The sequence below is a fragment of the Solanum pennellii genome, chromosome 10 (assembly GCF_001406875.1).
Source record: "Solanum pennellii chromosome 10, SPENNV200".
Taxonomy (NCBI): Eukaryota; Viridiplantae; Streptophyta; class Magnoliopsida; order Solanales; family Solanaceae; genus Solanum; species Solanum pennellii.
Window position 1 is genome coordinate 38,127,573 of NC_028646.1, and position 22,966 is coordinate 38,150,538.

Below are 22,966 nucleotides of genomic sequence, written 5' to 3' on the forward strand. Positions count from 1 at the left end.
GGTATTGTTTCCTTAATCTCCTCTAAACTCTCTTACCCAGTGTCTTTTGGGAGAGGATGTGTTGTTCATACCTTAGTCTTTGGTAAAAATAAATCTAGACCTTTGTGCTCTAAATTGTATCTTTCTTGATTGTTCTTGGGTCCAAAAGGGGATCATTGCTACTCACCTAATCTTTCTTGGTATCTTAGGTCAACTAATATCACATTTTTTTAGTCTCAACCTTACTTTACATATTTTGATTATCTTGATATCTCTGAGGTCTTACTTAAACTAACTTTTGAGGAATCCATGGTTACTGCTACATCTCCAACCATAGTGCCACCACCCTGACTTATCATTGTTGTTCGCATCCAACATCAAGCATAGATGATTCACGTCTATTACATACTTGTCTACAAGTGAAGCACTTTCTCATCTAAGATGGCGACAAGCTATGTTTAATGTGATGTGTACTTCATATGTGAGTGGTACTAGGGAGATTGTTCCTCTTCTTCATGTAAATCGACTGTTGACTGTTGATGGGTTTATTTTCTCAAAGTTTGTTTGAAAGGTCAAATTGATAGACTTAAAGTTTGCCTTGTTGCCAAGGGGTATACTTAGATAATTGGGTTTGATTACAATAATACTCTCTCTCCTATGGCTAAAATAGCATATGTCCGTCTTTTCTATGCATGGTTGTTGTCTGTCATTGGTCTCTTTTTAATTGCATTTGCACATAAAAAATGTATTTTCTCCACGATGACCATGAGGATAAAGTAACCACCTGGTTTTGTTGAGGGGGAGTCTAGTAGCCTTGTATGTCGATTGAGTTGGTCACTCTATGGTCTGAAATAATCTCTTCGAGCCTAGTTTAGGAAGCTCAACATACTAATTTAGAAGTTTGTCATGCCTCATTGGGAAGTTATCTAAAATTTGCTCCAAATATGTGGATTTATTTGGTGATCTATGTTGATGATATTGTTATCACTAATCAAGATAGTACACTAAAACATTGGCAGACTTAAGTATTTTCTGGATATTTTGGTCGCTCAATCCAAATCAGGCATCATCATTTCATAACAAAAGTATGCCTTAGACAACCTTGAGGAGACAACAATGACAGGATGTAGACCCATTGACACTTCTATGGATCTGAAGGCTAGACTCCCATCGAGATAGGGGGAACCATTCAATGATCTTGGAAGATATAGAAAGTTGGTTGGTAAGTTGAACTGTATCACAGTGAATAGACATAACTATTCCTATGAAGTGGTGACTGTCAGTTTATGGTTTCTCCCTGTAAGAATCATTCAGATGTAGTCATCTACATTCTGCAATATATAAAGTCGGCTCCAAGCAAAGGCCTGCTCCTCAAAGATCAAGGCCATGGGCAAATCATTGGATATACACATTGTTAATCGTACAGGATCACTTTCTGAGAGGCGTTCTACTTGTGGATATTGTGTTTTAGTAGGAGGTAATTTGGTGTCCTGGAAGAGACGAAACAAAATGTTGTTGCTTGATTTAGTGAAGAAGAAAAATATCAAGCAATGGTTGTAACAACTTGTGAGCTACTGTGGATAAAACAGTTTCTTAAAACATTAAAAGTTTGGAAAAATCATCAGGAATGTGACAACCATTGGCCCTACATATTGTGGACAAATCTAATATTTCATGAGAAGACTATGAACATGGAGATAGACTATCACTTTGTTAGAGAAAAGATACTCTCATGAGATGCTATTACAAAATTTGTGAAGTCAAATGATCAGCTTACAGATATTTTCACCAAGTCCCTCACTAGTCCTTGTATTAGTTACATCTGTAACATGCTCAGTACATGTATGACTTATATGCACCACTTTGAGGGGATATTAGAATAGGCTTAAGTCATATACCGCCCCTCAAAGTTGTCCGCATAATTCACTTAGACACCTCAACTGAGACTTGTATCTATTGAACAACTAAATTGTTCAAAACATGTACCTATTAGACACAAAATGTTGATATGGCAAAAAATGTGTATTGCACTTCCCTGAAGCGCCTGAAAAGACTTAAAATAGTGTCTTTTTTATTTATTTTTTTACATTTTTTCTTCTTTTATTGACACTTGGCATTATAATTAACTTAAAATATATTCTCTTCTTTTTTTACATTTATTTCAAAAATGAAAACACCCCACTCTCTATCTATCATCTTCTTCATAATTTAGTTTACAAAACTTTCTTCATTTTAGCTCCAACACTACTTTTTTTTTCTTTTTTTATATACAAAAAAATTTTATCTTCCAAATATGAAGATAAATGAAAATCAACTATAAAGATTCAGATTTGAAAGAAGTCTTCGTATGATTTATTTCAAATCTCATAAAAACAAGGAACAAGTATGAAGAAGATGAAAAAAGATAAATGACTTTTACGTATAAAAATAGTTAGCCGATATTTATTTATCATAATTTTCGAACAAAGATTTTTACTCAAATTCATATGTGGTCATTAAATTTATCAAAAATGATATAAAAAATTTTGAAAGAAATGACTTTGGGGTTATCAATTTCATTTTATCATCGATGTAGAATTAAATAACCGCCAACAAAATTTTCTTTCTTCTTCACTCTTAGTTTGAAAAAAAATTAATCTTGAAGTTATTTGAAAAGAATAAGATTTTGTAATTTGAGAAAGAATGTGTTTTGGGGAAGAAGATGAAGATGAAAGGGGGTTGGGGTGGAGCGGGGTAAGGTGGGGTAGAATAGGTTGACATTTTCATTATTCTTTTTCTTTTTTAAAAAATTAGATATTAAATGTGTGTTTTTTATAATTTTTGGGCCCAATGCCAAATGTTATTTTTTAATTAGTCATGTTGCCACGTCACCGCAAGTGTATCACACACTCTTCACATTTTTTGTTGATTATCAAAAAATGTCTAATAGAAACGATTATTATATAGGTAAAAGTGTTCAATTGGTACTAGTATTAGTTGAAGTGTCTAAGTGAATTATGCGGACAACTTTAAGGGGCCGTTGATGACTTAAGCCATTAGAATATTAATGTATTTAGTGTCATACATGGAAAAAGAGTGGTATGTAGTGTGCAGAATATATCTATAAATAGGGTTCAACGCAATAGTGTAGATACACATCTTAACAATTCTTTCTTCCATATCTTTACTTCTCACACGATTAAAGACATCAATCATCAAGGTCAGTCTTCTGAAGCAAAATGTTGGGGTTAAGGGTACGTGGAAACCTTTTGCTCAATTAGATCATGATCGTAAAAAGTCTAGATACATTGATAAAGTATTAGTATATTCAAAAAGCTTAAATCTTAATCCAACCCAAAAAATGTTTTGAGAATGAAGATATTCCTTTTACTTGATATAGCTTACTCACACTTCTTATGAATAAAGTCATTTCTATCTTACACACCTTTCTTAACACACTTCTCGAGGTTGACTCCGGGAATTGCTTTCAAAGTTTGCTTCAGCTAATCTAGTCTTCCTTCTGTCCCCACAAGCCAACCCTAATGATATTTTTAATCGGGGCCACAGACTCCTCTCTCTTTCCATAAGTTTATTCTCAATCTTAACAATTGGCATTCCAAAGTCTTTCCTTCACCTCACACCTCCTCTCAATACCATCCCTTCACCCACCCACCGCAAGCCACTTTTCTCATTAATAAAGAGGTATGACACTTATAGATTCATTTCAAAAGGAACTTGTTGGAACCATAACATTAGATCAAGTGTGTTACCTCATGTATACAGATGCGATACAGCTGATACATTTTTACTTTTAAGAAGAACAAAGGTGTCCAAAACCACATTGGATGCACCTCGATTATTGCACGGGTGCCCGCATCCTCCGATCAATATTGGCACCAAGTAATTCGGTCCACTAGAACTTATACAGATAGTTTGATTCTATTGAAAGTCAAATCCTAGCTTCCTATGATCTTTGTATCAGTTTCATCAACTGTTAGGCCACGTCCTTGATGAACTATCACACATCCATTTGATGTCATAAGACATCCACACATAATACAGATACTTTGATAATTCTACTGGCAAGGACCATGATATAGAAGCCCTATGAAAACCGTCCAAATTTCGAGCTAAGGTTGCTGGTAGCTGAACTCTGAAGTACATGCCCAAAAGAGCTGAAAAACATGCCAAATTGTTGAGCATTTTTTTGGTTCTAAAAGTGTCACTGCCTGCCTTATTTTGTTAGGTAGCATTGGGAAGGTGCGACATTGAGTTTATATGTTTTCCTACATTATCTAATAAACAATGATGAAGCATGGTGCAAATCTTATTATTTCAAACTTAAGCATGATTAAAAGCTTATTAGCTAACTGACTTTGTCATTGCATCATATTTTTCTATAAACAGACCCTTGTCCATTGAGGGCTAGAACCCTCTTTCAAGATATTGAATTAATAAATACAAAAGAGAGGAACCACATTCGACCAATGCAGTAATGATTACTCAATATCAAGGATGGAACTTTGTTCAGAGATAAAAGTGCATACCTTTTGAAAATCAATTCCAGGGTAGACAATATGACAATTTGATAGCTCCCTTATCTTTTCATCAATTGCCTAATAACAACAAAAGGAAAATACAGCAAGTCAATAGCCTCTCATTTGGGCAAGAACGATACCTTACTCTACAGAGCTGTAATAAAGGCCCAGATAAGACTCCATGTAACTAGTCAATCACTTGGTCGCGTTAAAAGGGAAAGTTTACTCCAAACAATATAAGTTAACTTCCACATGGTTAGAATAACCAGAGCCAAATTATACTGAACATCCAGCCAGGTTCTTTTTATTTTCATTTTTAAAAAAAATAAGGCCAAACACCATATTGCTACCAGTCCGTACAGCATGTTAGGGGAGGAAATGTGAGGACCAGAAGTAAATATTAATTATGATATAGTGCATACAGCTTATCCCATTTATTATTCTTTAAACCCCATCCATATTACAGACTAACTGTGTTATAATCTCTCTTTTTTAATCCATGAATTAGCATTATAATTTATATGTATGTCCGGACCACTATCTAAACGACCCAAAGTAGTAGAGAAAATTTTATCTCAGACAAACAAGAAATGGTAGACTAATTTATCTGAATGACTCTACAAACAAAAAAAAAGAAACAATCTAAAGGTCTGTAAGTAAGTCCTCCCTCTCCTCCACGACTTCATTGGCAAAAACAGGGATGTCGGAGAGCTCATATGCAAAAAGGAGTTGACTTCTATAAGTGAAATTACATTAACAATTGAAATTCAAATGACACCCTTCAACAATTTTTATCAAAATTTTACTACTCAAACTTAAGGAAGCCTAGACAGTGAGAGGAAGCATCATGAAGCTACATTTCAGTCTACCTGCCTTTGACGACGTATCATTGTAGATAAATCCGTGTACGGAAGCTTTGGATCTATTTTGCATTCCATAAGGATTCCACCATCATAATCTTTAATATACCTTGATAAAAAGTTAGCATAGATAGTTAAGAATATAAGGTAATTCAAAACATCAAAATGAACTATGAGCCTCTCTTTTTATTTCTTTCTTTTCTGTTTTCCTTCTCCTTTTTTGGTTTGAGGTGGGTTAATAAGGAGATCGGGTGAAATAAGATAATGGAGTACCCTTATAGAAGCATATTGAATTATGCCACAAGAATTATTTCGGTAAATAGCATTTATTCCTTGAAAGATTAATGTAAACTTACCCTTGCCAACGCTCTTTCTCTAAATAAATCTCTTTTGTGAATCCCTGCAAGGCATTGTAAGAAGTTAACTCATTGGAACGATAAGACTAAGGAATGATAGAGCTTCTAAGCAATCAAGAAAGAATGATAAGACTAAGGAATGATAGAGCTTCTAAGCAATCAAAAAAGAATATACAAGTAAATCACCAAATGTTATCCATGACTATGTTAGATAGTTAATGTCCATATGTTTATAGGTAGTGTCCCACATTGGACAAGTGTGTACTTATTGTATTCCATATATGAATAGATAGAAGCACAGGGAGTAGTAGCCATGCATTCGAATGAAATCTTCTCCTATGCTATATTTCTCACTTCGCATCAGAACTTTGGTGAGAAAATTTATCGTTGCTCAACATACCAGCAACTCCGAGAAGAAGAAATCAATCACCAAACAATCTTTTACAGTGACCACAAGGTTGTCAGCTTAAGCATTCTTTTCACTCTATGTTGTGCAAAAACTAGCACTATCATAAGGTAGATCAGCCTCAGGGAGCAAAAATCTGAAAGAAACTCTCATCACGCATCGTCATATGCCGCTGATAGTGACATCTACGGAGAAGCTTCCGACACGTGTTGAGTGGGTGGAGCAGTTTCCAGCAACCTTCAGAGAAAGTCTCGACACCTTGGTGTTCGGCCACTCGTTCTGTACCCACCCCCTTGCCATTTACATCCCATTTCCAATCACCAAAAACCTAATCCATCGACTCCAATAGCTTTTCCATTTTGGGTTTCGGCTGCAGCTTCTACTCTATCCCTTCAATTTCAGTATTATCCAGCGACTATCCGACCACTTTCTGCGAGCTAGCAGTTCTCTATCCATTTTCAAGGAAGTTCTCCACCTGTCTTGGCTATATTGTGTGATTATTAGTTAATATTTGGTTAGAGATTTCCTCAATCCAATCATATCTTTCAATCTGATGCTTATAGTTCCAAATAAATGGGAGTTATCTGTAACAAGCACGGTACATGTGACTTATATGCCCCAGCTTGAGTGGGTGTCTTAGATAGTTGATGTAGACATATTTATACTTAGCATCCAATATTAGACAAGTGTATGTACTCATTGTAATCATGTGTGTAAAAAGATAGAAGTGCACGGTGTATTAATTATGTATTCCCCATAAGATCTTTCCCCATGTTATATTTCTCACAGATTAGGTAATAATTAGAAGATGGTAAAACTGCATATTTCCTGATAAGTATTAAATGACTTCTGATCATAAGAGTGTCATAAATTAAGATTCAATCAATTGAATTTATGTACCAACAAAAGAATCCAAGCATAAATAGGACTATGCTTTGGCAAAAGGTGGCATGTCTCAGGTGTAATAATATAGATGATTTTCGTCTCTCATGTGATGCTCTCGTGTAGACAAAACCTTGAGGCCTTTTTCACCACGAGCTAACCTAATTAACAGCTGTATCAATTTTACACTGGTTGACCCATTTTTCTACCACGTTTCTGATTAAAGGTGTAGCTAGTAAGTCCTCCATTATATATTCATCAAACAGCTCTTTCTCAAAAGTCAACTAGATAAAACATTGATCACAGTCTTGAACATTACACAACAACTTGAAGTTCAATTTTTAATGAGCCCATACTAATCTTCATCTGGTTCTTTCGTCCTAGAGTTCTCTTTCAGAATAATGAGTAAAATACTGTAAGCAATTATTAAAATTGTCACTTTTGAATAAAGGAGATATAACATAAAAGATGAAACGGAAACGATGAGTTAGGTAATACCATTATTTTAACAACTTCATGAATAGTTCATAAGACTCATTAACAGAGTGCATGGACGTAAACATGAATTTGCAGAACTGACTGGTCAAGTTTGTTGCAAATAATAATACCATACTAAAATAAGAACCAGCGAAGTACCTGTTTGACAAAGTAACCAACAGCATTGTTGTCAGCATATGTTAGAAAATGAGTCAGCCCATCCACATCGCGTGCATGCTGCTTCAAGTGATTCATCAGTCTGGTGCCATAGCCCTTAACTTGTTCATCTGCTGTAATTGCACAAAAAGCTATCTCCCCAAACTTCTGGCTACAGCATCAACAAAAAGACTTCCATCAACAATTTATAGATAAAACAAAATGTCACAACTGAACAAATTACACATTTCTTCCACATACTTTTTTTCTTAGGGAGAAGATGTGAATCATATTGTGGAATTAAAATCTACTTATCACTCCATCCAATAGAACATTTTCTTTTGTATTTCTAAAAGCAGTTGCAAAATACTATCAATTTCTTCTAATGGTAACCCATTTCCTTTCAATATTGAAATCATTTTGGATATCAAACTATTGAGAAGTAATAGGAACATATGTTATTATTATAATATTTTTGTTAGAATTAAAATAGAAATAGGATTGCATCTATTTTTTAATAATTGTGGTGTTCGGACCAGTCGCACACCTCTACTAATTCTACCAGATACCTGTCACCTCGCACCAGCAATAGCAATAGGTACCAGATAACTATATCCATATAGGATTGTATACATTACCCTACTTGGTAATTGGAAAAGAATTGTAATGTAGTGTCTATAAATAAGGGTCAATGTAATAAAGTAGAATACACAACCAAATAATATTTTACCCTTTTATTTTTCACATGGTACCAGAGTTGTGAGATATCTTCGTTGTGCAGTAACCAACGAGTCCAGATTAGTCATGCCTCTTTCTAGTGATCTTTTTCTAGATAGATTGTGTCACCTTTGCTACGCTACTTCTTTTTTCAAAAACCAACAACACCACTGTAATACCTCGGAATCAAGAAGCCTAGAAAAGGGAGTCAAGTGGGAGGTCACCAGCCCATAACTAAGCCATGGCACCCTTCATGGAGCCATTCACGGGCCGTGAAGGGTACCACGGCTTGTGGTGCGTTCCTGATGTTGGCCAAGAGGGACTCCCCCTCCCACGAGCCCCCAGACGGCTCGTGGTGGTGACAGTGAAGGGGAGGCAGAACTCCCCTAGCCACTAGTCTAGGGTCACGACTACCCAGACGGCTCGTGGACCCTGAGACGACTTGTGCGGGCCTCCGTCTGGAGGTTTGCATCAGTTTTAAACTAGGGTCAGTTGGGTCTTTTCGTAATTATTTTATCTCGATACTATGTCATTTTTCCCTTACCTAGAACCCCTATATTAGTATTTTTAACCCCAAAGTTCCCCAATTAAAATCATTCTCTCAAACTTACAAAAGAAGATCAAGTTTCTTCCTCTAAAATATTTCTCTCTAGAAAGCTTGAAGATAAAAGGGTTCAACCGAGAGTTCCAAATCAAGCCTCCAATTCCTCCCTTGAAGTTGAGCAATTGGCATTGAGGATGATAATTTTCATCCATTGATTCCTTCCTTCCATTCACAGAGTTGCCAAATTCTCCTATTTTCAAAGTTAGAAATCGCCAATTGAGTTAGCGTTTTTCTTCTATTTTATGGGTTCTCTTGATTATTGATTTAATTGATTGAATTGTGATCTCTTATGCATGAATTGATGATATTCTACGGTTTTATGATGATTCTCCATGAGCCCATGTAATTTTCATGTTTCCAAGTTATGATGAATATGATGTGGGTTTTGAATTAGAAATTAAGCATGTTCGTATGAAATTTATGTAAATCAGTAAATGTTTTAAGCATGCTTTGAGAGTGAAGCATCAATGATGATAATTGTTGAAAGGATTTCTCATATACACATGGAAGCATGATTATGAAAGGTTTTCTCACATACTAAGGGTTCTAAGGTTTAAAGGTTTTTTTCACTTAAAATGAATCAACGATTAAGGAGTTATGCTAATGTTGAGGCAAATGGGGATTACCTATGCTCTCTATTGAATGACAATGACAAGAGGCGATTACCCATGTCATGTGATGTAAGGAAAAGAGGTGATTACCCATGTTCCTTAAAAGCTAAGATGAATAGGATTAAGAACTATTTTTGTGGAAGTTAAGCTTAGTACCGAGTGGACAAGTGGTTATTACCTAAGTCTCATAAACTATGCGCCATTATATGAGATAGACATTAGCTAGTGGATCCACAATAGCTAGAAGTTCATGGTCCTTACCTTGGCAAGTCAGACAACTCTTTTCGGTGTGGGAGACACAGGGTTCCATATTTATAGCTCGCATGGTCTTATATGACGGTTAAGGCTACATCCCACAAGCAAGCTATGATGAACCAGGGTTACTTCGAGAAGTATCGTAAGTATGTTTTAAGATGATGTCCACTTGCATTCATCATGTTTATGACTTATATTTTCGAACTCACAACACTGATGTTTTAGTTGATGATTGCTTACTCATGAAAATGTCTCGTCTTAACATGTTTTAAATGTTTTCATGCATGGCTATCATACTTGGTACATGTCTGTACTAACACATGCATACTCTTGCCTATATTTGGCAAAAATGTAAGGTCTGACAGTTAGGGTTCTCAGTTTCGTGGCTAGAAGTTGTTTTGAGAGATTTTGAGCTTTAGTGAGTCCTCATGCTTCAAGGACCAAACTTTCATTGTTTTTAGTTCTTTCCTTATTTTCAGTTTTAGACGTGATGTATGAGCTAGGCCTAATTTCATTCTTATGTACTATATGGTTTTGAGACGATGTTTAGATTTTCGCTTTGCTTTATAAAACTTTGTTACATTAAAACTTATTTTTAAATATCTTTATTCTATTATCTTTTATTATGAAAGTTAAGTGGCTTGTAATGGGGCCTCTCGGGTACGCCATGTTACGCCTAGGGGCTACCTTGGGTCGTGACAACCACGACCCACCACATGGTAGGGGAAACTCTAGCTACAAAACCTCATCAGAACACTGAAGTAGACTCTCTGGCACGCACCAGCAAAACAAGCATATTTGATAATGCATCTACTACACGCGTTGGATCTTTCTTCTATAGGTTCATCCAGACTACACCCGTTGGATCTTTCTTCTGTAGGTTCATCCAGCTATTCTGAGTCACCTTAGATATTTTTTTGAGGGTCTCAACAACCAAAACCCTAATCCAGCCACTCGAGTCAAATTTTCGAGAAGATCCAAACCTTTTTTTAGCTTCTATTCAGCTTCAAGACTTCTAATTCTCGAAAAATTGGTGATTTACTCTTTGGTAAGATTCCTTGAAGTTTTGAGCCATGTCTTTCATATTTGATGTTTTAAATTCCAAAAATACGAGAATCTAAAAAGTTGAAGTCCTATAATCACTCCTAAACCGTTAATAGGAAGTTCAAATTATTTAGCCTGGGCTTTCTTGGTTAAGTTGTGGTGCAAAGAAAAAGATGATCGAAATCACTTAATAAAAAAGGATAGGGAGATAGAGAAGAAGACCATAGCAAAGTGAGAGAAGATTGATCTTGTGGTAATCTACGCGAGTAGTACTTCGGAGCTTGTTTCTCTTCCTTTTAAGTAAAACTCCTATTAATCATCATTGGGTTTATGCCGTCAAAGTTGGCCTGAATGGTCAAGTTGGTCAGGTTAAGGTTCACCTTTGTTGCCAAAAGAGTATACTGGAATATTTGGACTCAAATATAATGATAGTTTTCACTTGTGGCTGTAATAGCATGTGACTGCCTTTGTTCGTGATTAAATTATCTCATATTGATTAAACCTAACATTTCTTATATTGTGAGTGTTACATGGCAATTTACGGATTTTTCTCGTGATAGTTATTAAGATGCAATTGTCCACTTCTATGATATATAAAGTCAATCCAGGTAAAGGGCTACTCTTCAAGGGCTAAACCTATGAGCACCCGAGCAAGATTGCCTTTAGGTAGACATTTTACATCCAGAAATTGTGTTTAAGTAGGACATAATTTCGTGTCCTACAAGAGTAAGAAACAGAGTATGGCTCCTCAATCTAGTGTAGAAGCAGAATATCGAGCAATGGTTGCAGCAACTTGTGAGCTAGTTTAGATTACACAATTGGTTAGAGAATAAAAATATGGAGAAATCAATCATGGAACTTCTACACAGCTGCCCTTCCTATCGCATCAAATTCGATATTTCATGAGAGGACCAATCATATTGAGATTTTGACTGTCACTTTTAGTGAAAAGATACTTTCACGAGATCTTGTTGCGAAATTGGTGAAGTCAAGTGATCAACTTGCAAATACTTTCACCAAGTCTTTCACTGATCCTCGTATTGACTATTTGTTACATTTGTAACAAATTTGGTGCATATTACTTGTATGCGCCAATTTCAGGAATGCTAGAATTAGAATAGGAATTAAGATTGTATATATTGTCCACCGAGAAAAGGATTGTAATGTAGTGGCGATAAATAGGGCTCAATGTAATAATGTAGAATACGCAATCCAATAATTCTTTCTTTTATTTTCACAGATTTTTTTTTGTCAAAAGTAACAAGTTTTTGTATAAATCTTCAGCAATAAGGCTGGTGTCCCAAAAATTTACATCACACAATTACTTACAACTGAGTAGGCTCAGCAACCCCCTAAAAAAGAAAATCTATCTCTAGGTCCTATCTCATCTTACAAGGATCCTAAGATGTCTACAATCACTACAGAATCATCTATATATTCCGGACTACACCTAGCCAAAAGTGATAATGCGGTTCGTTTTAATCCTATGCAGAGGACTGCTAACACTTTCAAAACATCTCGAATTTCTCTCCTTCCAAATGGTCCACCATGTCAGTGCTGGGACAATTTTCCATCTGTTTTTGTCCATGCTTCCACTCCTTTCATAGTTCCAGCTTACTAGAGCCTGACCTGCCCTTTTAGGCATAGTCCACCTTATGCCTCTGAAATTAGTAAACAAGTTACATAGTTGGCTAACCACTTTAAAATGTAAAAACAAATGGTTGATTGTCTCTGCCTTTTGCTCACAAAAAAAAAATCTTGGACACATTTGTATGCCCTTCTTCATGAGGTTTTCTTGCGTTAGAACAACCTCTTTCACTACCAGCCAAGTATTTGTAGGGAATTCTTACTTTCCATATAAGCTTCGAGGGCAAGAAACTAATTTCAGACCCCGTCTGATTCAAACTCTTATAAGCAGAGCTGACTGTGAATAAACCGTTGTTATGGCACTTCCATCTGAGAGTATCTCTCCTTCCTTGGTCCTGTATATTGATCTAAGGTGCCATAAAATTCTGCCTGTCTTTCCACCTCCCAATCTTGCATCAGTTTTATATGTCAGGCTTCACCCTTGAGGAGTCCATACTTCTTGTAGAGTAGATTCCTGTGGGAAAAGTTGCTTGAGACTGCCATTTCATAACCAATCATCATCCCAAAACTTGATCTTTCTTCCACTCTTTACATTGAAGCTTGTTTTTTTGAAGAAAACATACCCCAAGTTGCTGATTGACCTCCACAAACTGATGCCATAAGCAAAGAAAACCTCTTTGGTCTTCCAGAAATCTTCCTTCTCATATTTTGCTTGGATCACCCTCACCCACAATGTCTGCTCTTCTTTAGGGAATCTCCACAGCCATTTCATAAGCAAGTTTTTGTTATGTTTTCTCAAATTTCTGATGCCTAAACTGCCCTGCTTTTTTGATAGGACTACAGTCTTCCATTCAACTAAATGAAAATCTTTGTACTCCTTTTCTCCATTCCACAAAAATTCCTCCTTATGGCATCAATTCTTTCCTCTACTTTGGCTGGAATAGGGAAAATTGTCATCAAATAAGTTGGCAAGGCATCTAAGACTGAATTGATCAAAACTAATCACCGTCCTCTTGACAAGTATTGTGCTTTTCATTTGGACAGTGTCTTCTCACATCTCTCCACCACTCCATTCCAAATCTCTGACTTTGCTTTTTGCTCCTAGGGGCATCCCCAAATAGATAGTTGGCAACTGCCCTATCTCTCCTCCCAGGACTTCTATAAATTGTTGGATTCTATTCACCTCATTGATTGGGAAAATGTGACTTTTCCTCAAATTGATGTGCAGACCAGAAGTTGCTTCAAAAGGATGAGTATTACCCTCAGAATCTTGAGTTGTTTCTCCTCTGCATCACAAAAGATAAAGAGTATCATCTGCATATTGTAAATGTGTGACTTCCACTTTTGCATTCCCATCCTTTGCAACATTAAAACCCCTTATCCAAACATTGTTGTGAGATGTCTTTATCATGTTACTTAAAACCTTCCATCACCAATAAGAACAGAAAAGGTGAGAGGGGATCACCTTGTCTCAATCCTCTGTCCGAAGGGAAAAAACTTAAGGAGACCCATTTATCAACACCGAAAATTTGATAGTACTTATGCAAAATCTCATCCACCTGATCCACTTCATTCCAAATCCCATCCTCTGCATGATTCCAAGCAAAAAAATCCAATTGACATGGTCATATGCTTTTTCTATATCCAGTTTGCACATAACTCCTCGAATCTTGTCATTATTCTTGAATCTAAACAATCATTAGCAATGAGAACTGCATCCGTGATTTGTCTACCTCTCAGGAAGGCCATCTGTTGCGTATCAACTAGCTTATGCATCACTTTCTTTAATCTTTCTGTGAGAATTTTAGATATCAGCTTGTAGACACTTCCTACCAAACTGATTGGTCTGAAATCTCTCAACTCCTTGGCACCATTCTTTTTTTGGAATGAGAGCTATGTATGTTGCATTAAAGCTCTTCTCAATAATCTCATGCGAATTAAAGTTTTGAAAAGTTGCCATCACATCTTCCTTAACAATCTCCCAGCATTTTACAAAATAACCCATAGAGTATCCATCCGGACGGGGTGCTTTGTCAGTGGCACAAGCTTTAAGTCCAAACATGACTTCTTCCTCTTCAAAAGGTTTTCGCAGTTCTTGTTGTTCTTCTGCATTAATAGAAGGACACTGATTCATGTTGTAAGATGGCCTCCAGTTCTCACTATCACTATACAGCTTCCTGTAAAATGATACAATCTCTTTTTTGATGTCTGCAGCCTTCACCAGCCTCCACCAGTTCTTGTCCTTCTACTACTAGTTTATCAATGTGATTTATCCTCTTGCGAGCATTAGCAATGAAAGAACTTAGTGTTCTTGTCACCCTGTTTAATCCACAATGTTCTTGATCTTTGTCTCCAAGCTATCTCTTCCCTTTTTGCAAAATCTTCAAACATTTTGACCAAATTTGCTTTCTGGACAGCTTCCGCTTCTGTTAAAGGTCTATTTTGCTGAATATTATCAAATTCAGTAATTCTGGAAAGCAATTCCTTCTTCTTTTTTTCCTAGATTCCCATATGTACTTGCATTCCATTCTTTCAATTTGAACTTCAGGGCCGTTAACTTGGAAGCTAAAATATAGTCAGGCTTCGCTTCAAAAACGAAAGATGACCACCGTTCTTTGATTCTTCCATTAAAACCATCGGTCTCCAGCCACCACCCTTCAAACTTAAAATAGGATTTTGTGTGAATCCAACTGCCACTTGTTAGTGCAATTGGTGTATGATTTGAGCATACTCTGGGTAAAATTTCTTGCTTCACATTGTTGAAACTCCCCCCCCCCCCATTCAGTAGAATATAGTATTCTATGAATTCTTGATACAGCTTCCGTGCTACTACCCCTGGCCCAGGTGTACTCCCCTCCTTCCAATTGTGAATCGATCAATTCCATCTCTTCAATTACATCGGAAAACTCATTCATGTATACCGAGGTTCTGTAGAAGTTCTTTTCTCCGAGTCATACCTGACAATGTTGAAATCACCTCCGACAATCCAAGATCTGGTGAATATTAACTCAACTCTCAGGCTCTGTTATCTTCTTCAACTCCACCCTCAACTCCCGTGCGTAGTCACATAAAGACGGGATATTGGTACACGGGGATTTAGAGGTATTAGCTGCATGATTAACTTGAATTCATATTAAGCATTGGATCCGCTAAGATATAATGGGACTTAAACCAACTTTGTGCAACTGTCCATTAAGTATTGCCAAGTCATCACTTACCAAAAGAAAAGAAGTACTGGTCAGTCATCTAAAAAGTAGTTATAAATGCAACTGGGAGTAAAATAAACTACATATTGATGAATATGAATCCACTTCCTGAAGGGAGAGAACATGAAAACACTAATGATTGGATGAAAAGAAGTTCAGTATTTAATTACTAACTTTAAGTAGCGAAGTGGAAAACCATTTTTACAATCAGGAAAAGCACATTCTGTTGGATGATAAGAATCAGACAATGACTCCAACCTCTTGTTGTATGAGTAGAATAATAAAAAGAATAAGATAATTACCTGGTATATGGACGATATGTTATGCCACCAACCACCAGATTGCGTCTGATGACCATTACAGACTTATGGTTTCTATAACAAGCAAAAATGAAAAAAGAGACTAAGAATAATTTACAAACACTACAAATTACAAGCTATTAGCCATCAAGAAAAGCCGTAGAAGATCACCATGTTTCTGTTTCTGTTTCTCTTTCTTTTTCGTTTTTTGGTGATAAAGAAAAAAACTTAATGAATGCAGGTCAATGACCCCGAAGTAGAAATGGCATACAAACAAAAAAGAGCCTAGCCAGAAATATTATTATTTATAAAGACTAAAGAGTAGCAATCATCTACAATAACCAGGACTCGCTAGTACTCTAAAATTATACACCCAAAACACAAGATGACACTGAGATATGCCCAAAGAAGTTTTCGACATACTTAACTTTACTCCTGACTCTGACAGAATATCCTTGAATTCTTAATATAAAAAGGTTATTTGGTGAGACTCCATAATTCCTTTCTCTCCACATTTTCCATATGATTATCAAAGGAGCGACTCCAACCTCTACAATGTACACCTCCCCTTCCTTCCAATTGCAAAACTTAAATTAAATTCTCATCATACCAGCACTAACACTTAATACCAAATAGGTTTCAAACTCTACTCCACAAAGATCTGCAACCTTGGAGTGATGTCACAAGTGATTCACGTCTTCACTAAATCTCCTAGTAGCATATTCAGAAGATACAAGTACTAGTGATTCGTGTCTTCATCAAACATTGTATGTAAGTAGCACATACATAAGATATGAGCATTCTTCCTCGTTCATGTGTTCTTGCAGCAAGGATGGCCAATACATGGCCAGCAGACCAAAAGAAGCAGACTTTTCCAGGGTAGAACCAACTATCATGCGCAGAAGACATGATCTTAAAACATGATACGACACTTTCATGGACAAAAGAGCATATCTTTAAGAATCAAATAAGAGGTCATTTACGGTTTAAGAGGGAGAAATTCAAGTTTGAGTTCACATAAGAGGGGAAAAGGAGATAGTAGTATATACCTAACTGATGATGATGATGATGACACAATGAAGAATTAGATATTTTGACAATCTTGTAGAAGAATAGAATGTTGATCTGTTTACATTTTTTTATTTTGCTTGTCCCGCGGAATTTTGTGCTATCTACTTTTTAGTTTTTAAAATGAACATTTGCTTATATATATTGTCATTGAGCAAGTTTATTTGTCTTCTAAAAATTGCATTGATGAAGTGAGCACAACACTGCACTTTTAAGTGAAGCGGGGTTTTGTCGCTTCCCGTTCTCAAAAACACTGTGATCGAGGCACTCCAACCTTACAGTTTAGTACTTGTGCTGAATATTCACTGCTTTTTGCCTCGCCTATTAGTATGATTTTGCATTTCCTGAGATTGATCTAAAGTTTTGACACCACTTCAAAACATATTAGAACGTGTCTAATGAATGTCAATTGAGACAGATCTGCATCACAGAACAGCAATGTGTCATCAAATATAGAAGATACAACCCTAACATTGCTTTGCCCATAATTGAGATAGTTAAACCCCTCCAGTACCATACTGACACATCTCATTCCATCATTTCGCTCTCAGCTTCCATAACCAAAATGAATTACATAGATAACGGCTCTCCCTGTTGCAAGCCACTAGAGCTGTTAAAAAATTCACTGGAGTTCCACTCAGCGGGATCAAGAATCATCTTCTGTTGATACAAAATTTGATCCATTTCCTTCACTTCTCTCAAAATCCATTTTCTTCTTTTTCAATAGGGTAGTTAATTTCAACAAAAATTGAGGGAACACCTGTATACAAGTCATATACCAAAAGAGAGAACCTACACCATAATATAGTTCTCAACAAAAGAAATCCAATCCTCTATGCAAATAGGGACTCATAATTACACCAACAATAATCTAAAGATAAAACACTACTTCACATGATGAATTCGGGAATACCCACTTCCCATGGTCGTAGCCCTTCTCTATGTCCAATTCACATAAAACCTCCGGCTTCCCTTCTTCCTTCTAGAGTTGACCACACCATTTTCCATAAGATCCATTCCACAAGTGTGTTCTAAGAGGTAGACATTGTATCGTTCAACACTTTTCTAGTTTGTTGGAGAGCACCACAAAAATTATCTTATAAATGCTCTTGTCCACACTAATAGGCCTATATTTCCTTATGCTCGTTGCTCCCTACCATTTCAACATAATGGTAATGAATTATGATTAATATTTGTTCATACTCTCCAGCTTTTTGATATATAATTATGGCTTCCATCGTGACTCCCTTAATTATGATCTACCATTTTTGGAGAAACACCAACATGACTAGATTTGGTCTGAAGGCCATGTATACCGCACAACTCTCCATTGCCTCTTACAACTCCTCTTCCCCAATACCCCTCAGCGCTCCCTCTTTTGCTCTCCTATTTGATTTGACACCCTCTCCCATCTTAGGTTCACCTCCTCCCTACACAAATGTTCATAAAATACACAACCACTCCTTTTACCCCCCCCCCCCTCAGCCTTAAAATCATTGCATTCACCTCCATTGACTCTATAAAGTTCATGCTCTAATTTGCAATTGTTACCTTATAAGAAGATTAAATATTTGATTCCCCTCTTTCAACCACAACTTCGGTGATTTTTCTCTCCAAGTGATGTCTTGAGTTATTGCTTATGTCGCTAACTCCCTCTCCAACTCCTTCTGTGTTTCCCTTTTCTCCAACTCCTTCAATCCTCCTCTCCTACAACTCCTTCGGTCCTCCTGCTCTCTCCACCTTCCCGCAGCAGTAGCCTGATCATTGAGTGCGCAATCATGACAGGATCGAGGAAGAAGCCTCGGCTAACTCCGTGCTAGTAGCCGCGATAAGATAGGGGGGAAAGTGTTCTTCGCAATGACTGGGCGTAAAGGGCACATGGGCAAAGAATCGAGTTGAAAGTGAAAGCCGCCAAAAACTGGCGAAATCTCATATTTTAATTCTAAGGTATATTTGACCCAATAAGCAGGACCAACCATGTTGCCTCCAAAAGCCGAACCCCATATTTCTTCTAGAGAATCTCCTAATTGTTCTAGAGCAACTAGAAAGAGATTCTTTAACCAAAAAGAACTCGTATTTTTTAATTGTTCCAAAGCAACTAGAAAGTGATTCTTTAACCAGTAAGAATTCGCTTTGATGTAGCATACTTATCCAGAAGTTTTTGCAACTCAATCATAGATGATGATATCCTCAAAGATTTAACCCTTTCAAACTCCATTTATAACTCACTAGAGGACCGGGAAACAAAGAGAAGATGTGTCCGAACGAGACGAAGAGAAAATTGAGTATTCACATATACCGTTGTTTTCAAAATACAACCTTAGCCATGTCAAGAGAAATAGAATGATAGATATATACTAAAAGAACATTTCAAGATCCACACCTGTCCATCACAAGACGAACAATATATTCCTTAGGCATGTTTGGTAGTTGCCTTGCGAATATATTCTTCAATCCTACTAACCTGCAAAGAACATATAGCAATTATAGGTTGCCAGGATAGATCGTATGTGTAAACACTACGTGCAACAACGTAAGACAAATATTGATACCAAATCATATGCTCATCAACTCCATCGTTTGAAACACATACAAACTTGAGTCTTCCTGATTCCTCCTGCAAAATGTTAAAAGTTACTTTGATAGTAAATGAATGGAAACAAGTCTATAAATAAAGATTTGAATGTACTAACAATCTGTAAAACCCTTACAGGTTCAGACTTTTAGTTGCAAAAATTTAAAAAGTCAATCCTAAAAATAACCTCAACTTATGTAAAAAAAAGAAGTCCCTATAGGCAAAGAGAACAGAATAGAATATCTCTCTCAATCCAATTCTTACCATAAAGGCATAAAAAATGGATCTAGGGTCTAACTCAACCTTAAAAACTAATTCTAGAAAGGAGAATTCTCCAAGGCCATATAAAGAGACCACCCATCCCTTTTTCATCCGATAAGGGACACTCCAACACCCTACCTGACGCCCATGGTTGGAATCTAGAGTGTGAGCAATTTAATATAGGCACCAAACATCGGGAAATAACAATGGAGATGGATCCTGCTATGATACCTTGTAGAGAAATGAACAGAGCTTACACAAGCTAAACACTAAAAGTTAGCTAAAGATGAGAGAATTGCCCAAGACCATATAATGAGACCATCCCTTTTTCATCCAATGTGGGACTCTTCAACAATCCCCTCACATGGTCTTGGGCAATCAACTCATCCTGAGTTAAATTTTGGTATTGAGTTAGGTCCAAGGCCCATAACTCTAAAATTTACCACCAGGATAGAACAATTTGCTTTAGTACATCACCTAGAGCTGGTTAGGGAGATCTAATCATTTTATTCATGCTACAAATTGACATCTTTTTAAATCACGTGGCTTCTTTCTCAACACCACCATCTCCATGATAGTAATATCACCTTTTGTTTATGTAGTCCCTAATAAGCTATCTTTTTATAATTTTATTTTTCTTGTCACGGGAATTGATCGTATTAAACTGTTTCCAATTTAGTATAACCCACTTGACCTTTTTCTTTATAGTTTGTTTTCTTTTTGCTAAAAGAATGGTTGAATTTACTCATTTACATTACTCACTACTAAATGCAAAAATAATTCTTTTTTCCTTCTTCCATTGATTTACCTCTCTTTTCTGTTTTTTTCCCTTTCAACAAGTTAATTTTCTCCAGTTTTACAGCAAACCAAGAAAAATTAGATTCTTTGACATCTCAAGTTAGTTTAAGCCAAAAGTTGAAGGTGGGCCTATCTTGACTTGAAATGTCAAAGTCCTAGTGGGACCAAATAGACAAGGATATCAATCGTGTACACCAAGAAGAAAAAGATACATGCAATGGAGCCAAAAAATTACAAAAAGTTGAACAAAATACAAGTGCATAATTTTAGAAACAACCATCAGAGGTAGTAGCCACTAGCCACTTAAGCATAATATTAGAGCAAGAGAGGACAAAATTCATGATTTACAGAATGTGACTGAACCTCTCCCTCTCAGCCGAACTGGAAGAACAACAAAGTAATACCAAGGACATATCTTACATTATCGAAATACAAAGGAAAAAAAAGTTAACAGCAAGAAAATATGAAGCTATATTACTTCAAAGAGACTAGGTGTGGAAAATAAAAGGATGTCAATACAATTAGGGAAGTTATAGGAAGGGGAAATGAAATTCTTGATACTGCAATTGGCCATACACTTTTGAAGGTCCAAAGAGGGGTACACATACAAATCCCATTGCATACTTCCAAAACGTTTGATGCCTAAATTTAGTTTTCTAGTTTCTTATTCATAACAAACAGTCTTCAAGAAAGATTCACATTATGTCAAACAGAATGCATGCTTTGCATTCTATCTGCTCAATATATCCTACAGAAAGTGGAAGGAATCATTTCACAATTCAACAAGCAGGACACAAAAGCTACTTAAAGATACTCATATACTTCAATTTTCCATGGAAAATTATTCCTTTAGAGGATCATTTGCCCGTTGAAAACTATTTTACTTAAAGAACACATTTTTTCAGAAATCATTTTCCACCATAACAAATATTATCCATTAGAAAAAACTGTCATAGCTGAAAACTATTACCTCCCTCTTTAAGCTCTCTTCCCTTGCTGTATAAGCACCGCTAGTCTGTAAATTTTCAGTAAAAATATTCTTCATACCCTCATCCTTCACTACCGCCCCTGAAACAGAACCAGTGGCAGTAGGTGGTGCAACATTACCGGAACAACCAGTACCAACTTCTTTTGGTATCTCGGAAGACTCAATTTTCACTGAATTATCACTCTTAATCTTAGTGTTCCTCCCTGAAGGTACCATAGCCACGCTAGTCTCCAAACGCGAGGCAGTGAAATTGCGAATGGAAGAAGCATCATAATCTTCTTCGTCATCATCGCCGACCTCTTCGGAGTCATCTTCGGAGTCGGAATCTGCACCGCCTCCGCGGGCGCTGATACTCTCTAAGTCATCGTTGGAGGTAAGAGCGCCGTCGCGCGTGTCGGAGAAAGAGGACGGGAAAGGCGGCGCGTGGTCATCAGATGCCATCTTGCGTTTGTGGATCGACGAGGTCGCTGAGGCCGACGCAGAATGTGAGGGTGACGGCGATTGTGAACTCCGGGATCGGCCCGGCGCCGTCAAGTGCGAAGCGTCCATTTGAAACAACGATTCGGTTCGAAATTTTTGAAATTCAGGATTTATGAACGGGGCAGGGTGGGGTAGTTGCGGGTCAAACCCACGAAAGATTTCAATTTGCCCTGCCACACTTAATTCTCACTTAAATACTTAATTTTCATTTTAGACACTTTATATAGGATTTTCTGCATCGTTTTAACATTTTTCTGATAATAAACAAAAAGCTAAAGGAGAGTGTAATTTACTTGTTGATGACATAATAAACAATCAATTAAACAAATAGTTATTTTTAGTTAAAAATAATTATAAAATCTATTTAGTAAATAAATTTAAAATATTATTCTAAGAAAATCTCTTATTTCATTACACTCAAAATCTATTTTATTCTTTTTCAAAAAAAAAAAATAGGTATAATGTACAAGTACCCCCTCAACCTACGTCCGAAATCTCAAAGACACATTTATATTATACTAAGATCCTATTACTCCCTAAACTAATTTTACTAATAACTTTTTACCCTTTTCGGCCTACGTAGCACTATCTTGTGGGCCCAACGCTAGTTGATTTTTTTTAAGCTTGTGCCACGTAGGCCAAAAAGGGATAGAAAATTATTTATAAAATAAGTTCAGTGGGTAATAGAACCCTAGTATAGTATAAGTGTGTCTCTGGAATTTCGAATATAGGTTGAGGGGGTACTTGTGCATTTTCCCAAAAAAATATTCTTTTCTTTTACTATTTTTCATATTTATTCATCTTCTTTCTTTTTAGTATTTCTTTTTGGAAAGAAAAGAG

At 36.5% G+C, this 22,966-nt stretch overlaps 1 protein-coding gene across 3 annotated transcripts in view; it reads right to left on the reverse strand.

Moving 5' to 3' along the window:
* LOC107002772 (histone acetyltransferase GCN5) overlaps positions 1–22,312 on the reverse strand; it is a 36,118-nt gene extending 13,806 nt beyond the window's left edge. For 2 of the 3 annotated variants that reach the window (XR_003574855.1, XM_015200935.2), the window contains exons 1-8: positions 21,629–22,312; positions 19,577–19,641; positions 19,408–19,488; positions 15,960–16,031; positions 7,637–7,805; positions 5,713–5,756; positions 5,366–5,465; positions 4,506–4,574 (exon numbers count right to left, since the gene is read on the reverse strand). Coding sequence is in view for 2 of the 3 variants with exons in the window: in XM_015200935.2 (XP_015056421.1) it covers positions 4,506–4,574; positions 5,366–5,465; positions 5,713–5,756; positions 7,637–7,805; positions 15,960–16,031; positions 19,408–19,488; positions 19,577–19,641; positions 21,629–22,195 (1,167 nt within the window). In the remaining variant the exon portion in view is untranslated. The remainder of the gene's footprint in view (positions 1–4,505; positions 4,575–5,365; positions 5,466–5,712; positions 5,757–7,636; positions 7,806–15,959; positions 16,032–19,407; positions 19,489–19,576; positions 19,642–21,628) is intronic. The other variant, XM_027912486.1, reaches the window with a different exon arrangement.
* Positions 22,313–22,966: the final 654 nt, after the last annotated feature.